The sequence below is a fragment of the Nuphar pumila genome, chromosome 2 (assembly GCF_984573655.1).
Source record: "Nuphar pumila chromosome 2, dmNupPumi1.hap1.1, whole genome shotgun sequence".
In the NCBI taxonomy this organism is placed as follows: Eukaryota; Viridiplantae; Streptophyta; class Magnoliopsida; order Nymphaeales; family Nymphaeaceae; genus Nuphar; species Nuphar pumila.
Genome location: NC_143250.1, coordinates 23,090,451 through 23,105,677, shown reverse-complemented (window position 1 = coordinate 23,105,677; position 15,227 = coordinate 23,090,451). Strand labels below are relative to the sequence as shown.

Genomic DNA, 15,227 nt, shown 5'->3' with positions numbered 1-15,227 from the left:
GTTATGGTATGTTTGTGTTTCACTCATCTAATGCACAACTTAGCAATATTTTTCTTTACATTCAAATGTGATAACCTAAATGTGATTCATTCATATGATGTGTCATTCATTGATATATTTCCTTTATGTAATAAATCATGAAATGCTTGAATTTAGTGAATTGTACATTCAGAACTTGTTTAAATATTTGTCATTTCTTATATCCATGTGTTGCACATATACTTGTATACATAACATTAAGCACATTCATATAGATATTATGCTTCTTACTCAGACGAGGTAGTCTGACCCCTTCTGAATTAATATTTTCAGAAAACAGACAAGGATGGGCAATTGTGGTCATCGCTGCGGACAGTGCCATGAGATCATATCTTCTTTGGATGTCCTAAGGAACTCTAACTTTAAATTTATTAATTGTATTATTTATGACTTGTAATATATTTCAAGGAAAGACTTTAATGCGCCTAATGAGATTGAGTTTGTGTTATCACCTATAACCTGCCCAAATTATTTAATCGAGGGATTAATAAAATATTTCCATTATGGTTTTAAAAAAAATTATTCCAAAATTTTTGAGTTAAATATTTAGGGCGTTACATTAATAACATTGTTAGAGAATCACTGCCCTAATGACATCATTACAGAATCAATGCCCTAATGACATCGTTCAAGAATCACCACCCTAACAATATTATTAGAGAATCACCACTTTAATAGCCTCATTAGAGAATCACCACCTTAATGACATTGTTAGAGAATCACTGTCTTAATGACATCATTATAGAATCAATGCCCTAATGACATCGTTCGAGAATCATCACCCTAACAACATTATTGGAGAATCACCACTCCAATAGTCTCATTAGAGAATCAATACCCTAATGACAATGTTAGAGAATCATCACCCTAACGACATCGTTAGATAATTATCACCCTAACCACATTATTGAAGAATCACTACTCCAATAGCATCATTAAAGAATCACCACCTTAATGACATCGTTAGAGAATCACCACCCTAACGGCACTGCTAGCATTATCAGAAATCACCACCCTAGCCAACCTCTTTTTTTTAGCATATCAAGGTCACCTATAATTGCGGCTGAGAACATGAATCCCCATATCAGGTTCTTGAAAAAGACAATACCACAGAGTTTTGGTACTATGTTGTCCCCCACAACAACTCTCTTAGGTGTCGACCATCACCAGAGGCAAACCAAGAGAAATTTATTATATATATATATATATATATAGATATATATATACATTCTCATCACTGAGAACAAGTTTGGATCCACAGTATCCACAATATGTTCTTGTGCCACATGAGTTCTCTATCCAGCTCAAGTGTGTATATAACCATGCATCTTTATACAATCCAGACATGCACATCACCATGCATCATTACATCTAGTTTTCTATATCTAGATGTCCACATTAGATTAAATATTTAAGGATTGAACCCAACTACTGTAGTAGAGGATGCATCTGAACTTGCCTGATAGGGTTATCTCGGTATGAGTTCTACCACCCTACCATGGACATGGTTAACAAACCTCTTGGGTATCTAAAATACATAGAATAATAAACTCTCAAAATGTCGCATTGATACCGAAGTTCAAGCTTCTCTCATGTACTAGGAGGTGAAGACTTAATATCGAAACAATGCATTAGTTCTAGGTTCAGCGATGCATGAGTTAATGAACGTTGTTTTGTCAAGTTCTGTATAACCTTGATAAAGATGTCATGATCGATATATTATTAGACTGATAGGGTAAAAACCCATGTTGTATCTGCACGACTAAGCTAAACTCGAAGAGCTCGTGCTTGGATCTGTGAGATACGGATATGCCAAGTCTTGGAGACTTGAGTTTGACATCCCAAATGAGGCCCTGAAGAGGTCTTCGCTAAGTCATGGAGACTTGAGCGAGATGTTCAATCATAGCCCTGATAAGGCTCTCATGATATACACTAAGTTGCAGAGACTTGAGTGGTCTGTGCATTCTATATGCTTGATTGAATAGGTAAATGAATTTTTTCTTACCAAACCAGCAATGGTTCTGACCTCGTTTAAATGAGAAATACAAGTGTTGAACCTGCGATGCGATATGCAGAGAAAGGCGACATCGAGTTCCAGGGCTTCTTTAGATAATGTTGCACCATTTTCTTTATAAAACCAGATTCATAGAATACTGCTTTTCCAAGCAGTGATATTGTAATAAATAACTTGTTTTGATAAATGAAACACATTGGTGGTCAATGAGTACTTGACCACATACTTGTGACTTGCTCGTTATTTTTTAAAATTGATGACTTATTATCGTTCATTTTCGCTGCTAAAACCTTTTCTAAGTTCCACTGCAAAGAAAAAAAAAGAAATCTCTAAATTTTTTAATTTAGTATTGTTTTGGAAATCCGGGGTGTTACAAAATTAGTATCAGAGCCTATGTCTGAGAAACCTGGTTCAAGATTTGTCATGTTCACGCTATCTCACTGTAAGTATGTCTTTAGTTTTCTGATTAAGTGCATTTTTTGTATAGATAGTAACTCATGATTCGTGAGGCTATTGTTATCGGTGCAAGTTCATGCACAATGAATGGATATGCATGTATGAAATCCAAGACTGTTAGTATTGTGGTGAAGATGGGTATTCTGCCAACAAATGTCAAAGGAAATACATCGTCGATATGGGTCGATGAACATGGCTTAGTCTTAAAGATGAGACCTCGTGCATTAGTGGATCACATCACTCGAGTGTGGGGAGTAGCAATACTCCATCGACTATGGTAGGATCACTGAGTTTGGGGGGCAATGATTGGTTATTCTTTGTGAAATTCTATCACTCGTCAAGCTATCACCTGACATCATATACGTCGAGCTTGCATGACCTAAATGAAGGATAAAACTCCTTTTATTTGCCAATTATGATTTCTGATTCTCTGAGTTATGATGTTGTTATATCACAAAATGGACCAACATCATTAGTCTATCCACTGAATTCGCTTAAGAGTGTGAAAGTGCCGCTTGAGCCAACTCCTACTATGCCTAAGCCAAGGTGATGTGGCAATCGACGGGCCTATCTGAGGTTGTTTATGTCGAAAAAGAAACCCAGTTCTTAAAAACTGGTTATGTTTAGAGTCAACAAACTCATATGTATGGTTTTTTGCCACCAATGTCTACCGGTGTGAAATGATGCTTGTATTTAAAAGGCGATGTATGCTTGATGTAATAGAATGTATATATATAAGTAAATAAAATTTTACTTTTCTATATAGATCGAGAAACTGAACCATATTGCTTATGTGTGAATAGATAAATGGCTCCTACGATGAGGAGAACCATGCGGAGCAAGGAGTCCCACATGCAAAGGTTCTAATTGGAAACACTCAACAACTTAGTAATTGCCATTCGAGAGACGAGGCAGGAACTGACCCTGCCTCACAACGAGAATACTGGAGGAATAACTTATGAGAAGTTCCTCAAACTTGACCCATTGGTCTTTGCCGGTAGAGCCGATCCAGAGCTCGCAGAAAGCTAGATCGAGGAAACAGAGCGTGCATTCCTGATATTTGGGAGTATTAGAGAATAAAAAGACTAACTTTGACACATATAGGCTGAAGGATAATGCATGAAAGTGGTGGGATACCATTAAAATCATTCAATTCTCACTACATGAAGTCATCTCTTGGGATACTTTTTGAAGAGCTTTTATGAATAACTACTTCCTGTTGCACTCCAAAAACAAGAAAAAGATGGAGTTTCTGGAACTAGAGTAAGGTGATATGGGTCTTATCAATTATACCACCAAATTTCAAAATCTTGAGTGGTACTGTTCCCGGTTGTTTGAGCCAGACCCGAAGAGGGTTGATAAGTACATTAATGGACTACGAGAAGTATTGCGGTCTTATGTCATAACCAGCATACCCTAGACTTTTCAAGTTGTTATGCCGACAATTTCAAAAATTCAAATTGACTATGAGCGATTCAAAGGGGTCGTAGTAAAGAGACTAGTAGCAGATAGTGGGAACCATAAGATGACGTTCTCAGGTGGGCAGACATCACGACCACCCTTTCACAAGAGAGAGTTCTGAAGAAAGAACTCTGCTTAATAGGTCATGAGGCTGCCACTAAGGCAAGATGCGGTTAAACCTGGCCAGCACTATAACTCCAACTGTTAGAAGTGTCACATAAACCATCCTGGGAGACCGTGTCCTCGTAACACAGGTGAATGCCTTCTATGTGAGGGAGTGCACCAAGAATGCTATAGATAATCAGAAAAGGAACACTGGATTAGCCGAACCTTCTTGACAAGCACAACAACGCCCTCAATTTCAACGACCACCACCGAGAGTAGAACCAAGACCTGCATCAGGTCCTGTATATATTGTAACAACTGAAAAAGTCAAAAATGGTAACTTGATTGAATGCACCATACATGTGAATGAATATGTCGCTTATGTCTTGTTTGATTATGGTGGTACTCATACCTTTATCTTCGATGATTTCACTGAATAACTCCACGCTTTGGTGGAACTGGTTGATAAAATGATTGAAGTATACAATTCTTTAGGTTCATGCACCAAATATATCAGGTGTATAAAGAACCTGGATATAAAGATAGATGGGCAACATTTGCCTACTAATGCCATCCTACTCAATATGATGCAATACGATGTCATTATGAGAATGAACTGCTTACCCCAGAACCATGCTAAGATTTGTCATCCACCATTTGACAGTTCTTTTCAGTAAGACCGTCATAAAAGTATTGCACTAATTGTCACTTAGGTACTTGGTAGTTGGGGCATCTTCTTAGAAGATCCTTAAGCCTTTCCCATGTCTCATGAACTTTTTCTTCTTCCAACTACATGAAGCTAGTGATTGCTTTCCTGTACTGATTCGTTTTACCAATAGAAAAAAAATTCTTTAGAAATTCTTTAGAAATTCTTTTTGAAGTTGTTCTTATTTAGTAATTTAAATCAAGTTAATGGACTTCAACTAATGCTTTACTTTATCTTTCAATGAGAAAGGAAAGAGTGTAAGTCTTAAGACTTTATTGCCAAAATTATGAATTCTCACAGTTGAGCAAATTTTCTAGGAATTCATCAAGATGGAGATAATGATCCTCATTACTTAGGCCATAGAAAGGTGAGAGCATTTGAATAATATTGGCCTTGATCTCAAAGGTATTTACTACTGTGTTTGGTCTCGTGATGCAGGAGGCAGAAGTGTAAACATTTAGAATGAAATGCTCTCTAAGGGGACGATTAAGGGGTTGATCTTCGGCCATATAGCTGGATCAATGAGCTTTTCTGATTAAGGACTCAGGGTCCTCTATAGGCAAAACAAGTTTGGGGTCTTTCAACCTTCGCCCATGCATACACCTGGATAGAGATTGGTGTAGGCAATCGTCATAAATGGTTTTCTACCTAAGTCTAGGGTGCACACGTGATCAAACCACGCAAACCACGAAGCAGCCAAAGTAAAAACAATTAAAAGCAAACAAACAAACAATAAAACCTGCACTTGCACCCAAGCAGTTTAATTGAAAAAATTGAAACTGCGTGCACAGTACCAATCATGCATGGTTACCTATGAGAGGGGTACCCTACTAGGTGGGCCAAGCAAGAAAAGTAAATTGGGACTAAGGGTAGCAAACAACGTGGATCTAATCCTAATTAACAAAAATCAAACTAACAATCCTAAAAAAAATGCAAGAAAATTAAACTAGCAATCCTAAAAATTTGCAAAAAGTAAACTAACAATCTGAGTTAATACATGAACAAGCAAAGAGACAATAAAATGAATACTTGTTTTTCAATTGTCGTTCCTCGACAATGGTGCCAAAAATTTGGTGTGTACTTTAAAAATATATTTTTAAAGATGTATTTTTATAAAAATAATTTATGAAAGTTGGCCACCAAATTATAAAAATCCAACTCTCACAAGTAGTGAGAACCGAGTTGAACTCGAGGAACGGGTTTGATAAACTTTATATTCTACTCAATGTGATTTTTATTGCCTTAAAAGAAATTTTTTAAAGTAATTAAAAGTTCAACAATGAAATGTTAAAAGATTATTACAACCCAATGAACTGAAATAAAATTATTTACAAGGTTTTAATGTGGCCAAAAGACTCTAATTAACTAGAAATGAAAATACTAAAAAAATTATAAAAAATAAAACTTTTCGCTTTGATCCTTCAATGGAGATCCAAATATTCTTCAATTCAGCACACTCCACTTAAAATATGGCCTCCACCTACAAAAGAGCAAACACAAACATAAAAAAATGCAAAATCTATGCTAATGGAGGTTATCACACGAAATTACAGTTTTGCTATTTACTATTCTAGAATTTCCTATCAGAATAGGTTTCTATAATTTAGCAGAACTGGATATCAATTAGATTCAGATCCTTCTAAAAATTTTCAGATATAATCTCAACACATGTAGAAAGAGAATCCAATTTACAGAATTAAAAAATTCTGCGTGAAAATCCAGTTATTACTAAATGCATAACAACTTTGAAAAGCAGAAAATTATTGTCAAACTTTCTAATAGCTTCTCATATTCGATATTGCCAGCATAGCAAAATAGATTGAGACTGAACAAAAATTTCATAGAAGAAACTAGACTTGTTCATGAATCCAATCCATTTTATGGATCTTGTTTTGGATTTCATAAGCTTCAGATCTACTAAAAACAAAATACATAAAAATCACAAATGCTTAGTTTTTGCTATTTACTGTTGTTCTTCTGTGACAAGCGATCTGCCTGTGCACAGCCTTTTTTTTTTTTGCGAGAAAAAGGTAATTCATTAATTCAGCAAGAAATCAATAGGGAACTGGTAGGGTTGACCGAACTTGGGAGCTACTGTTGTTTTTTTGCTGATTACTATTGCTTTTTTTTTTCAGCAAGAAAACAATAGAGAAAAAGGTAATTCATTGCTTAGTTTTTGCTATTTACTGTTGTTCTTCTGTGACAAGCGATCTGCCTGTGCACAACCTTTTTTTTTTTTTGCGAGAAAAAGGTAATTCATTAATTCAGCAAGAAATCAATAGGGAATTGGTAGGGTTGACCGAACTTGGGAGCTACTGTTGTTTTTTTGCTGATTACTGTTGTTTTTTTCCAGCAAGAAAACAATAGAGAAAATGGTAATTCATTGCATAACTGACCAGAAAAGGCGAAAGGCAGAAACTCGAAAGTGAAAGGGCCAGGCGCCAGGGCAAAGGAGCTGATTCAACAATCGTTTTTGTCAGGATTGACCAATTTTTGAAAGGGCTGATTCAGGCCCTTGTATTGTATTAAAAATTTATGATACGATACATATGGGCCGATTCAGGCCGATAAGCATCATTAGTGCAGATGTTCAATTCTTCAGTTGCGTCATTACTATAAATGTTCAATTCTCCATAGCTTTCAATTGATTGAGATACATCGTCTTCATTACAACCTGATGATAAACTCAACAATGTTATAAACAATATATCAGTTGGTGTTGCCAGCAAAATAGCAAACAAATCGATATTAACTAACATAACAATATCTCACAAATCGGTAGTATGTTACTGATACAGCGGTTTAAGATACAATGCATATAATGAGTGAATGCAGAATACCTGATGGGGTAGAGGCCCTTCCTATCATTTGTAAACAAGCATTCTTGTCAACAGGTCCCAGCGTCTTACAAATATCGATAAGTTTCCAACCATCGTAAGAACAAGATCTACCTGCAGTAACAAAACAATGCCTTAATGACACACACGACAACATGCGTTCTTCATCGACAACATGATGAGATGAAAAGCTACTCACGACGTTTTAATGGCACTGGTCGGAATGTTTGTGCATCGTTGCTTTCTTCCATAATGCTTAACGACAATGCAAAAGAAGAGAAGACACGAGAATGTTTTGTAAGCAATATATCATGTTGCGTTAGCAAGCGCATACATTTACTATGATTTAATCAGGATGCATATAACAACGGATACTGATAAGGGTTAACAAGTCAAAGAATTGATTTAATGAATGACAGTACAAAAGCAACTGCGGTTTGATATTTGCTTATACTGAGCATCGAGTTATCACTTACCATGCCAATAAAAGACACGAAATGTCGTACATGTGTGTTGACGATAACGTTGTCAGTAGATCCAAGAGGCTGTGAAACGAGTTCAATACAAAACGCTGACAGAGCAGCAATTTGAATACTTGTAACGATGTGTTTCTGCACGCACACGTTTTCAAAGTCTGTGTACAAATATCTTATGAATACATATTACAAAATATATAATATCTTACAAATCGATATACATATCGAATAATATATTGAAAATCGATACGGCAGTTCAGCATAATAACTTACACATCGACAATACAAAACCATAATATCTAAAAGGTCGATAAATATATCACACAATAAATTACAAATCGATATGGAAGAAATTGAGCATAATAGCAAACAAATCGATATTAACTAACAAAACAATATCTCACAAATCGGTAGTATGTTACTAATGCAGCGGTTTGAGATACAATGCATATAGTGAGTGAATGTAGGATACCTGATGGGGTGGAGGCCCTTCCCAGCATTTGTAAACAAGCACTCTTGTCAACAGGTCCCAGCGTCTTACAAATATCGATAAGTTTCCAACCATCGTAAGAACAAAATCTACATGCAGTAACAAAACAATGCCTTAATGGCACACAAGACGACATGCGTTCTTCATCGATAGCATGATAAGATGGAAAACTACTCACGACGCCTTAATGGCACTGGTTGGAATGTTTGTGCATCATTGATTTCTTCCATAATGCCTAACGACAACGAAAATGAAGAGAAGACACGGGAATGTTTTGTAACACAAGACAGGTACGAGAAGACGACAATGTGTTGTAAAATAGGATACAAAACAAGGCGAAAACCTCGATTGAAGACGAAGGCAAAGTTTGCGTTGACAATGGGAGCTACTGTTACGGCAGATGGCGCAAGAGTTTAATTTTAATGAATAGCGAACGTCTACACCTTAAATAGTTAACATCAAACTTTCTGGATAGAGGACTTTTTTGTCCTTTTATCAAACCGTAGTTTCCCAACTTTTGAATGAAGGATATTTTTGTCATTTCCTCAAACCGTCATTTCAGGGCAATAAAAGCAACTAAGGGTGATTAAGTCTTTGCAACAACACCAGAGTCCAATGCAAAGTTATGTCAACATACACGGGAATATGAGCCTCATGTGCGTAAATACGTGGCTCATTCCCCGGATTCAGTGAATCATCGGGGGGACATACACCAACCTCTAGTGAAAGCTGGAGAAAACCAAATTTGAAGTGTCATTTCATTTAGAAACATGTCATGTTTTTTTTGTCTGTTAAAAGGTTTTAGAGGAGGCCTTTTTCTACGAAGGCATAAAACTACATGCCATCTCCTGCAGAATTCTCTTTGAAAAGTGGTGACAAAATATCTAAGGAGGGACGAGCATAAAATTTTAACGTGTGATACTTATACTTTTTATTTGTTTTCAAAGAATAAATAAAGCGAAGAAAAGAACTCCGAACTCTATACAAGACTCCCTGAGCCTAGACGAGCCGAACGCCCTTACTCAAGCTCGGCTTATTCGTTAAATAATATTGAGCTGGACATGAATTTTCGTTTTATTCTTTTTTTCCCTTCATTACTGAGCCAAACCGAGAATACATTCTGAATAATACTGCTAGTGCCTGAACCGATCCAGAAGAGCGTTTCTCGTGGACAGCACCACCCAAAAGAACCCGTTTAACTCGCCTGAGAGCCGATCCAAACCAACGGAGAACTTCTCTGTCGCCTCCTCGACTTCTTTTGCGGCCTCCTCCAAGCTCTCCCTCCGTCGATCCCCTCCCTTGGCGCTTCCGATGCGCGCCATGTCGCTCAAGACCCCCGCGAGGCCCGGGATACCGACGTCCACCCTCTCGAACTCCTCCACCGCCGTTCCGGGTCTACGCCGGATCACCCCGTCGATCTGTTTCTGGAGTTCGTTGAACGCCTCCGCCCACGCGAACTCAGCAGGGACTCGGATGCCGAAGGCGCCCTCCGGAGACTCGAATAGCGCCGCGGTAAGGGTTCCGGCGACCAGGACGCTCACGGCATTCACGGCGTAGATCGTCCGGAAGACGATCTTCAGGCCTATGTCCCAACGGACGCGTGGCGCCTTTCTCGTTCCTTCCGCCAAATCTCGGAGCATCGCGACCGTCTGCGCCGCTAGGTTTTCGTCCCTAGTCGACCCCTGCAAATCGCGGAGCGAATCTTCCGCCCTCTGAAGCTTCAATCCATCGCCGGAAAATCCGTCGAGGAGATGCAGTGCGTAGTTCAAGAGGAGGCGTTGTTGCTGACGCCGTGAGATCTCGGCCACGGCCGAGTTGCAGATATCCAGGATCTTGATGCTCCCGTCGAGGTAGAGATCCGGCAGTGCCTCGAGATCCGACAGCTTGAGATCGTTGACGATCGATCTCGCGTCCGCGTGCGTCAACGAGAGCGTTTCGACCGCGAGAGAGAGCCACGTTAGGGTCAGGCCGGGGGTGTTCCTCGCAGAGATTAGGGCCTTGAGACGCTGCGTCAGGGTGTCGTCGAAGGCCGAGGAGAGGAAACGGAGACGGGAGGTCCTCGGGAGGAATTTCCCGGCGAGGCGGCAGGACAGATGGTGTCGCTTCTCGGCGAGAATCATTTGGCCTTCAGGGGGGAATATTCGCCGGAGGTTGCCGGAACTCTGATTTTCGTAGAGAGCAGAAAACGGAAGTCAGTCCAGTCTTTTGAGGGAACGACGGATGCTCGGAGATATTTATAGGTGATACCCGGCGCTTTGCGTGTGAAACCCCGTCAGAAAAGTCAGAAACTTTTCTCCCTGATTTTGCAATTTACGCGGAGGTTATTTTAATAATTACAAGAATGTCACTCTGTCGTTTCGGACGAGCCGTAAAGCGATACGGTTACCACTTTTTCCTTTTCCTTTTTCAGTTAAATTGTTATCACCTGCTGTTTACGCTACTTGCGGACTCATACCTCTGGAAAATTACAATAGTGCACTTCACTTTTGTGGTCAAAGACATGGATGTTACCATCTTCCAGGGTTCCTGCACTCAAAGATTTGGACCCCAGAAAATGTGTGCCTTGAATTGACGGAGGGCATTTCGGTAATTTAAAGCTACGGAGTGATCCGGAAGGAAATGGGGAACGAAAGAACACGCCATAAGCACTGGTACGGACGTCATGCGGTGTGGAAGCGGGTTCGGAGAAAGCGCGGGCGCCCCGTCCCTCACACGCAAAGGTAGTTGCTCAGTGGTTGGTGGGGCCCTTTCTCACTCGGTTCATTTTTTTTTATTATTATTACTAGCAAAATTAGATCTAGATTCGGATTCAAAGTCGGAATGGGATCAGCCGAAATCAGATTAGGATCCGAATAACTTGAAAACCAAGATTTACATGTACTCAGATTCGGACTTTACCAGATTAGGACTTGGATTCAGATGCAAATCTTGATATTCAGTCTGCATCTAACTCCCGGCTACCATATTGAACTAAATGGATTTGGATTCGGGTTCAGTCATCCGATCTAAATCTGAACTGTTTACATCCCCACTGTCAGGGGTCCCTCCAATCAATCTATGGGTGCAAATGGATCGTATATAGTTAGATATGTGATTTGGATTCAACACGCTATTTCTGGTTTCAGATCTTTAAAATAGACTACATTTTTGGTCGGATTAAGATCTTCCAGGATTCAGATCAGTATTGTACGTCAAATTTAATTGAAATTCAGATCAAAATTCCATTTGATTGCATTTTTTGCATCTAGAAGAAGCCTTGTGTTTAATCGTTTTCTACCGAGTCACCTATTACCAAATGGATCATGGTCTACATGTCAATTTGGATTCGTTGTTTGTATATGGTTTAAATGTGAATTCAAATCTGGCAACACACGGACTGTATCCGGACCCACAAATTTTCAGAGCTCAGAGCATAACGAACGAACCGTTGAGAACAAAACCGAAGAAACTGTGGCGGTTGCGTGCCGTCCATCACATGAATGCACGCCATCAGAATGATCCTGACTGATCGGCTCTTGGGTTTACTTGGTGATGCCGTACATCTCCCAGATGGAAGGTTGGTTGAACCAGCACGGCTCCCCAGTCCCTACTAATTTGAGGATAATAAGTGGATCGGATCTGAACCAGATACATATTAGGATATATATGGACCAAAATCACAGGGCCCTACTTGTGGTTAGTTTGGTCAGCGGTGACCCGTATCCACCTGCGAGGATAGTTTCACATGGATGAACGGCATCAAGGTGAAGCCGCTCTGACCTGATACGCATTCTTTATTTCGAGCCAATTTCATGGAAAATGGACACACTCGCACTACCTTCCCATCATAGGTAAAACAACACACACACAAGAAAGTAAGTAGAAGAAGTCCACGCTGGGCCAAGTGGCGCTCAAAATTTCTCACCTACCTACTTATTTTCAAGTGTAAACGCGTTCATACCTCCTCCCATGGGAATGATATTTCATAGGAAAGGAAATGTTAGTTCCCTTCTGTGGGAGGGACGGAAACAAACGAACCATTCAAGTTATTACCTGACGGGACACAAAGGGGTTCAAACGAATTCTTCTCCATTTACCTAAAAGCTATGTTTGACAAGCGGTACTTGGATAGATTTGGTGGAAATGATTTGGAAGGAAATATATACAAAATGGTGTGGGGCGAATTGGGATTCTTTTCTTGTTTGGGAACGCATATTGATTCTTCTAATCATTCAAGTTTTAAGAGAATATGGAAAAGAAAAAGGAGTCGTCCCAATGCGGCGCCAACTTGCAGTATTCTAATTTTATTGGGTTGTAGAAGGGGACTTCAATGCACATTGCTTCATTTTGATGATAGCAATCCTCCTGTTAGGAGGAGGAGCTGCAGTATGCGTCTATTTAATAATTTTCTGTAATCAAGGGGCATGGTGGCGCCTGAGATGGGGAGAGTGTTTTTTACTCTTGGTTTAATAATCAAAACACTTCTACTTTCCACAAATTAGTTATATTCGACCTCTCCACTTCAATGGCCCATGGTTGCAACGACTTAACAAGATGGAACAATTAAACCTTTGTGTATTCTATCAGATCATGGTGTGATCCTGATTGAATGGGGGCCACGCAACGACCCAAATCGGGGCCTCTCGAGACTGGGTTTGTGGACGTTAGTTTTTAGAGAGAAATGATCAAAATAACCTCAAAAACTGTAACATTTGAGAATTTTCGAGGATTTTTCTACTGATTTAATATGATTTTTCATTTGATTGCCCAGTTGGATTATTATTCCTGAGTGTTTAATCTGGATCTCTATCCAAGATCCAAACTAGATTGGATTTTGATTCATAACCCAAAACCCTAGCTGAAAACCAAAGTGATTCAATCCATATTAAAAGTAAACATTCAGTATGAATTTAACCTGAATTTTAGAATTATAATTAATTTAAGGTTTAAATTGAAATTAGTTAGACATAAATTTCAAAAGAATTGAAAGTTAAAGTGAATTTGAATTTTCAATTAAAGTTGGTTTAGAAGTAGCCTTTCAGTAGACTAAATTAATTTAGTAATAATCCTAGTCATTTTATGGCCTAATGGAAAATTTGCTTTAGAGTTTTTTTTTTAGTTTTGGATCATGTTCACTTGTATTGGATTCGATCCAATTAAAATGGATCCAATCTAATTATATTAGAGATAGAGTTTGGGAATTGGTGTTACGACAACGAAGTTGTATATAACATTTCTAGATCTAAATTTTGATGATAAACAGGTGAATCAACTGTATTTCAGCTAAGGCAATGATGAAAGATGACAAGAATTGAAAAATTCAATGAAGAATCTTTGAAGACAAATGTGCAAATATGAATTTCATTAAATATCTTAGATTCATGTAAGATCCTTACTTAGAGTGTATATTTCAATTGCATTTCATCTAAAAAGTCTTTAGAAAAACTTTTCTAAAAGAACCCTTAATGAAAATTATTTTAGAAAACTCTTTACTTAATTTTTCATGTTTATCAGTCGACCAACTTTTTCACGTCAATTTTTCAAAGCAAAAATGTTAACTTTCTGATTAGTCGAACAGACATGATGTTTGATTTCTGAAAAATTTAACAGGAGTCGACTGAAGGTTTTCTTAGTCGATCAGACAGAATGTTTGTTTTCAAAAAAATTTAGCAGGAGTCGACTGAAAGCTTTTTCAGTCTACTGATGATTTTCACCAGTCGACTAACTTTTCTTTAGTCGACTAAGTTTTAAAACTTCAAATTTTAAAATGGTTCTGTTAAACACAGTAGTCGACTGACGATAACTGTCAGTCTGCTAATGTTTGATTGCAGTCGACTAACTACTGTTTCAATCAACTAATATAGTTGTTTTCTTGTAACTTTTAAAAGGTGTGTCCTTTTATTTTTTAAATGAATTGACTGTTCAAAAATGAATGTTTTGACACTTTTTCATACTAACAACGTATGCAATCTTTCAACTGTAAATAAGAGTGAATTTTACACTCAAAAACAAGAAATCGTATCGAATTATATTGAATTATAAAGATCGAATTCTTTGCTTTTCACTTCTATTCATTGAAGTATTCGTTTTCTCACTCACTTGATATTTTCACTCAAATTCTTTTAAGAGATAGTGAATTCATGAGTTGAGTATTTCAACAACCTCAGAATCCAATTGCATTTCATCTGCATTTATAAGAAAGACTCGTAGGTTGATTGTAAGTTTGCTTACTTATATTTTTCTATAAATGTAAAAAGATCTTCTTGGTTTAAAAGAGGTGTTTACTTTCAGTAAGGTTGTTATTGAAAGTGAGATCAGATTTGATCTATATGTTCTTATGGTGACACAAGGTTGATAGTGAAAACCTCAAGCGAGTTTTGCTTGGGGACTGGATGTAGGTCAGAAAGACCGAACTAGGATAAAATCTTGTGTTCTTTGTGTGATTGCTGTGTGAATTTCAAAATCCTTTAAAATTCCAAAGACGTTATTTAAAAGCACTATTCACCCCCTTCTAGTGCTTGTTGTCTTGATCCTACAATACTAAAGATTTGCTATATCGTGATTTTACCATCATCTAGCATGGCAACAACATCGTCTTTTCAGCACAAAGAAGGATGCTACTTAGTTCGTTCTTCTCTCTTTGACGGGACAAATTATGGCTATT

At 38.1% G+C, this 15,227-nt stretch overlaps 1 protein-coding gene across 1 annotated transcript; it reads right to left on the bottom strand.

The window, feature by feature from the left end:
• Nucleotides 1-9,717: 9,717 nt before the first annotated feature.
• On the bottom strand, nt 9,718-10,704 carry LOC149845030 (UPF0496 protein 4-like). The gene has a single exon (XM_089986889.1). It carries the CDS (start codon nt 10,702-10,704, stop codon nt 9,718-9,720), a length of 987 nt encoding a protein of 328 aa, XP_089843015.1.
• Nucleotides 10,705-15,227: the final 4,523 nt, after the last annotated feature.

Coding starts and splice junctions, on each gene's coding strand:
- LOC149845030 (XM_089986889.1), bottom strand. CDS start 10,704: ATGATTCTCGCCGAGAAGCGACACCATCTGTCCTGCCGCCTCGCCGGG.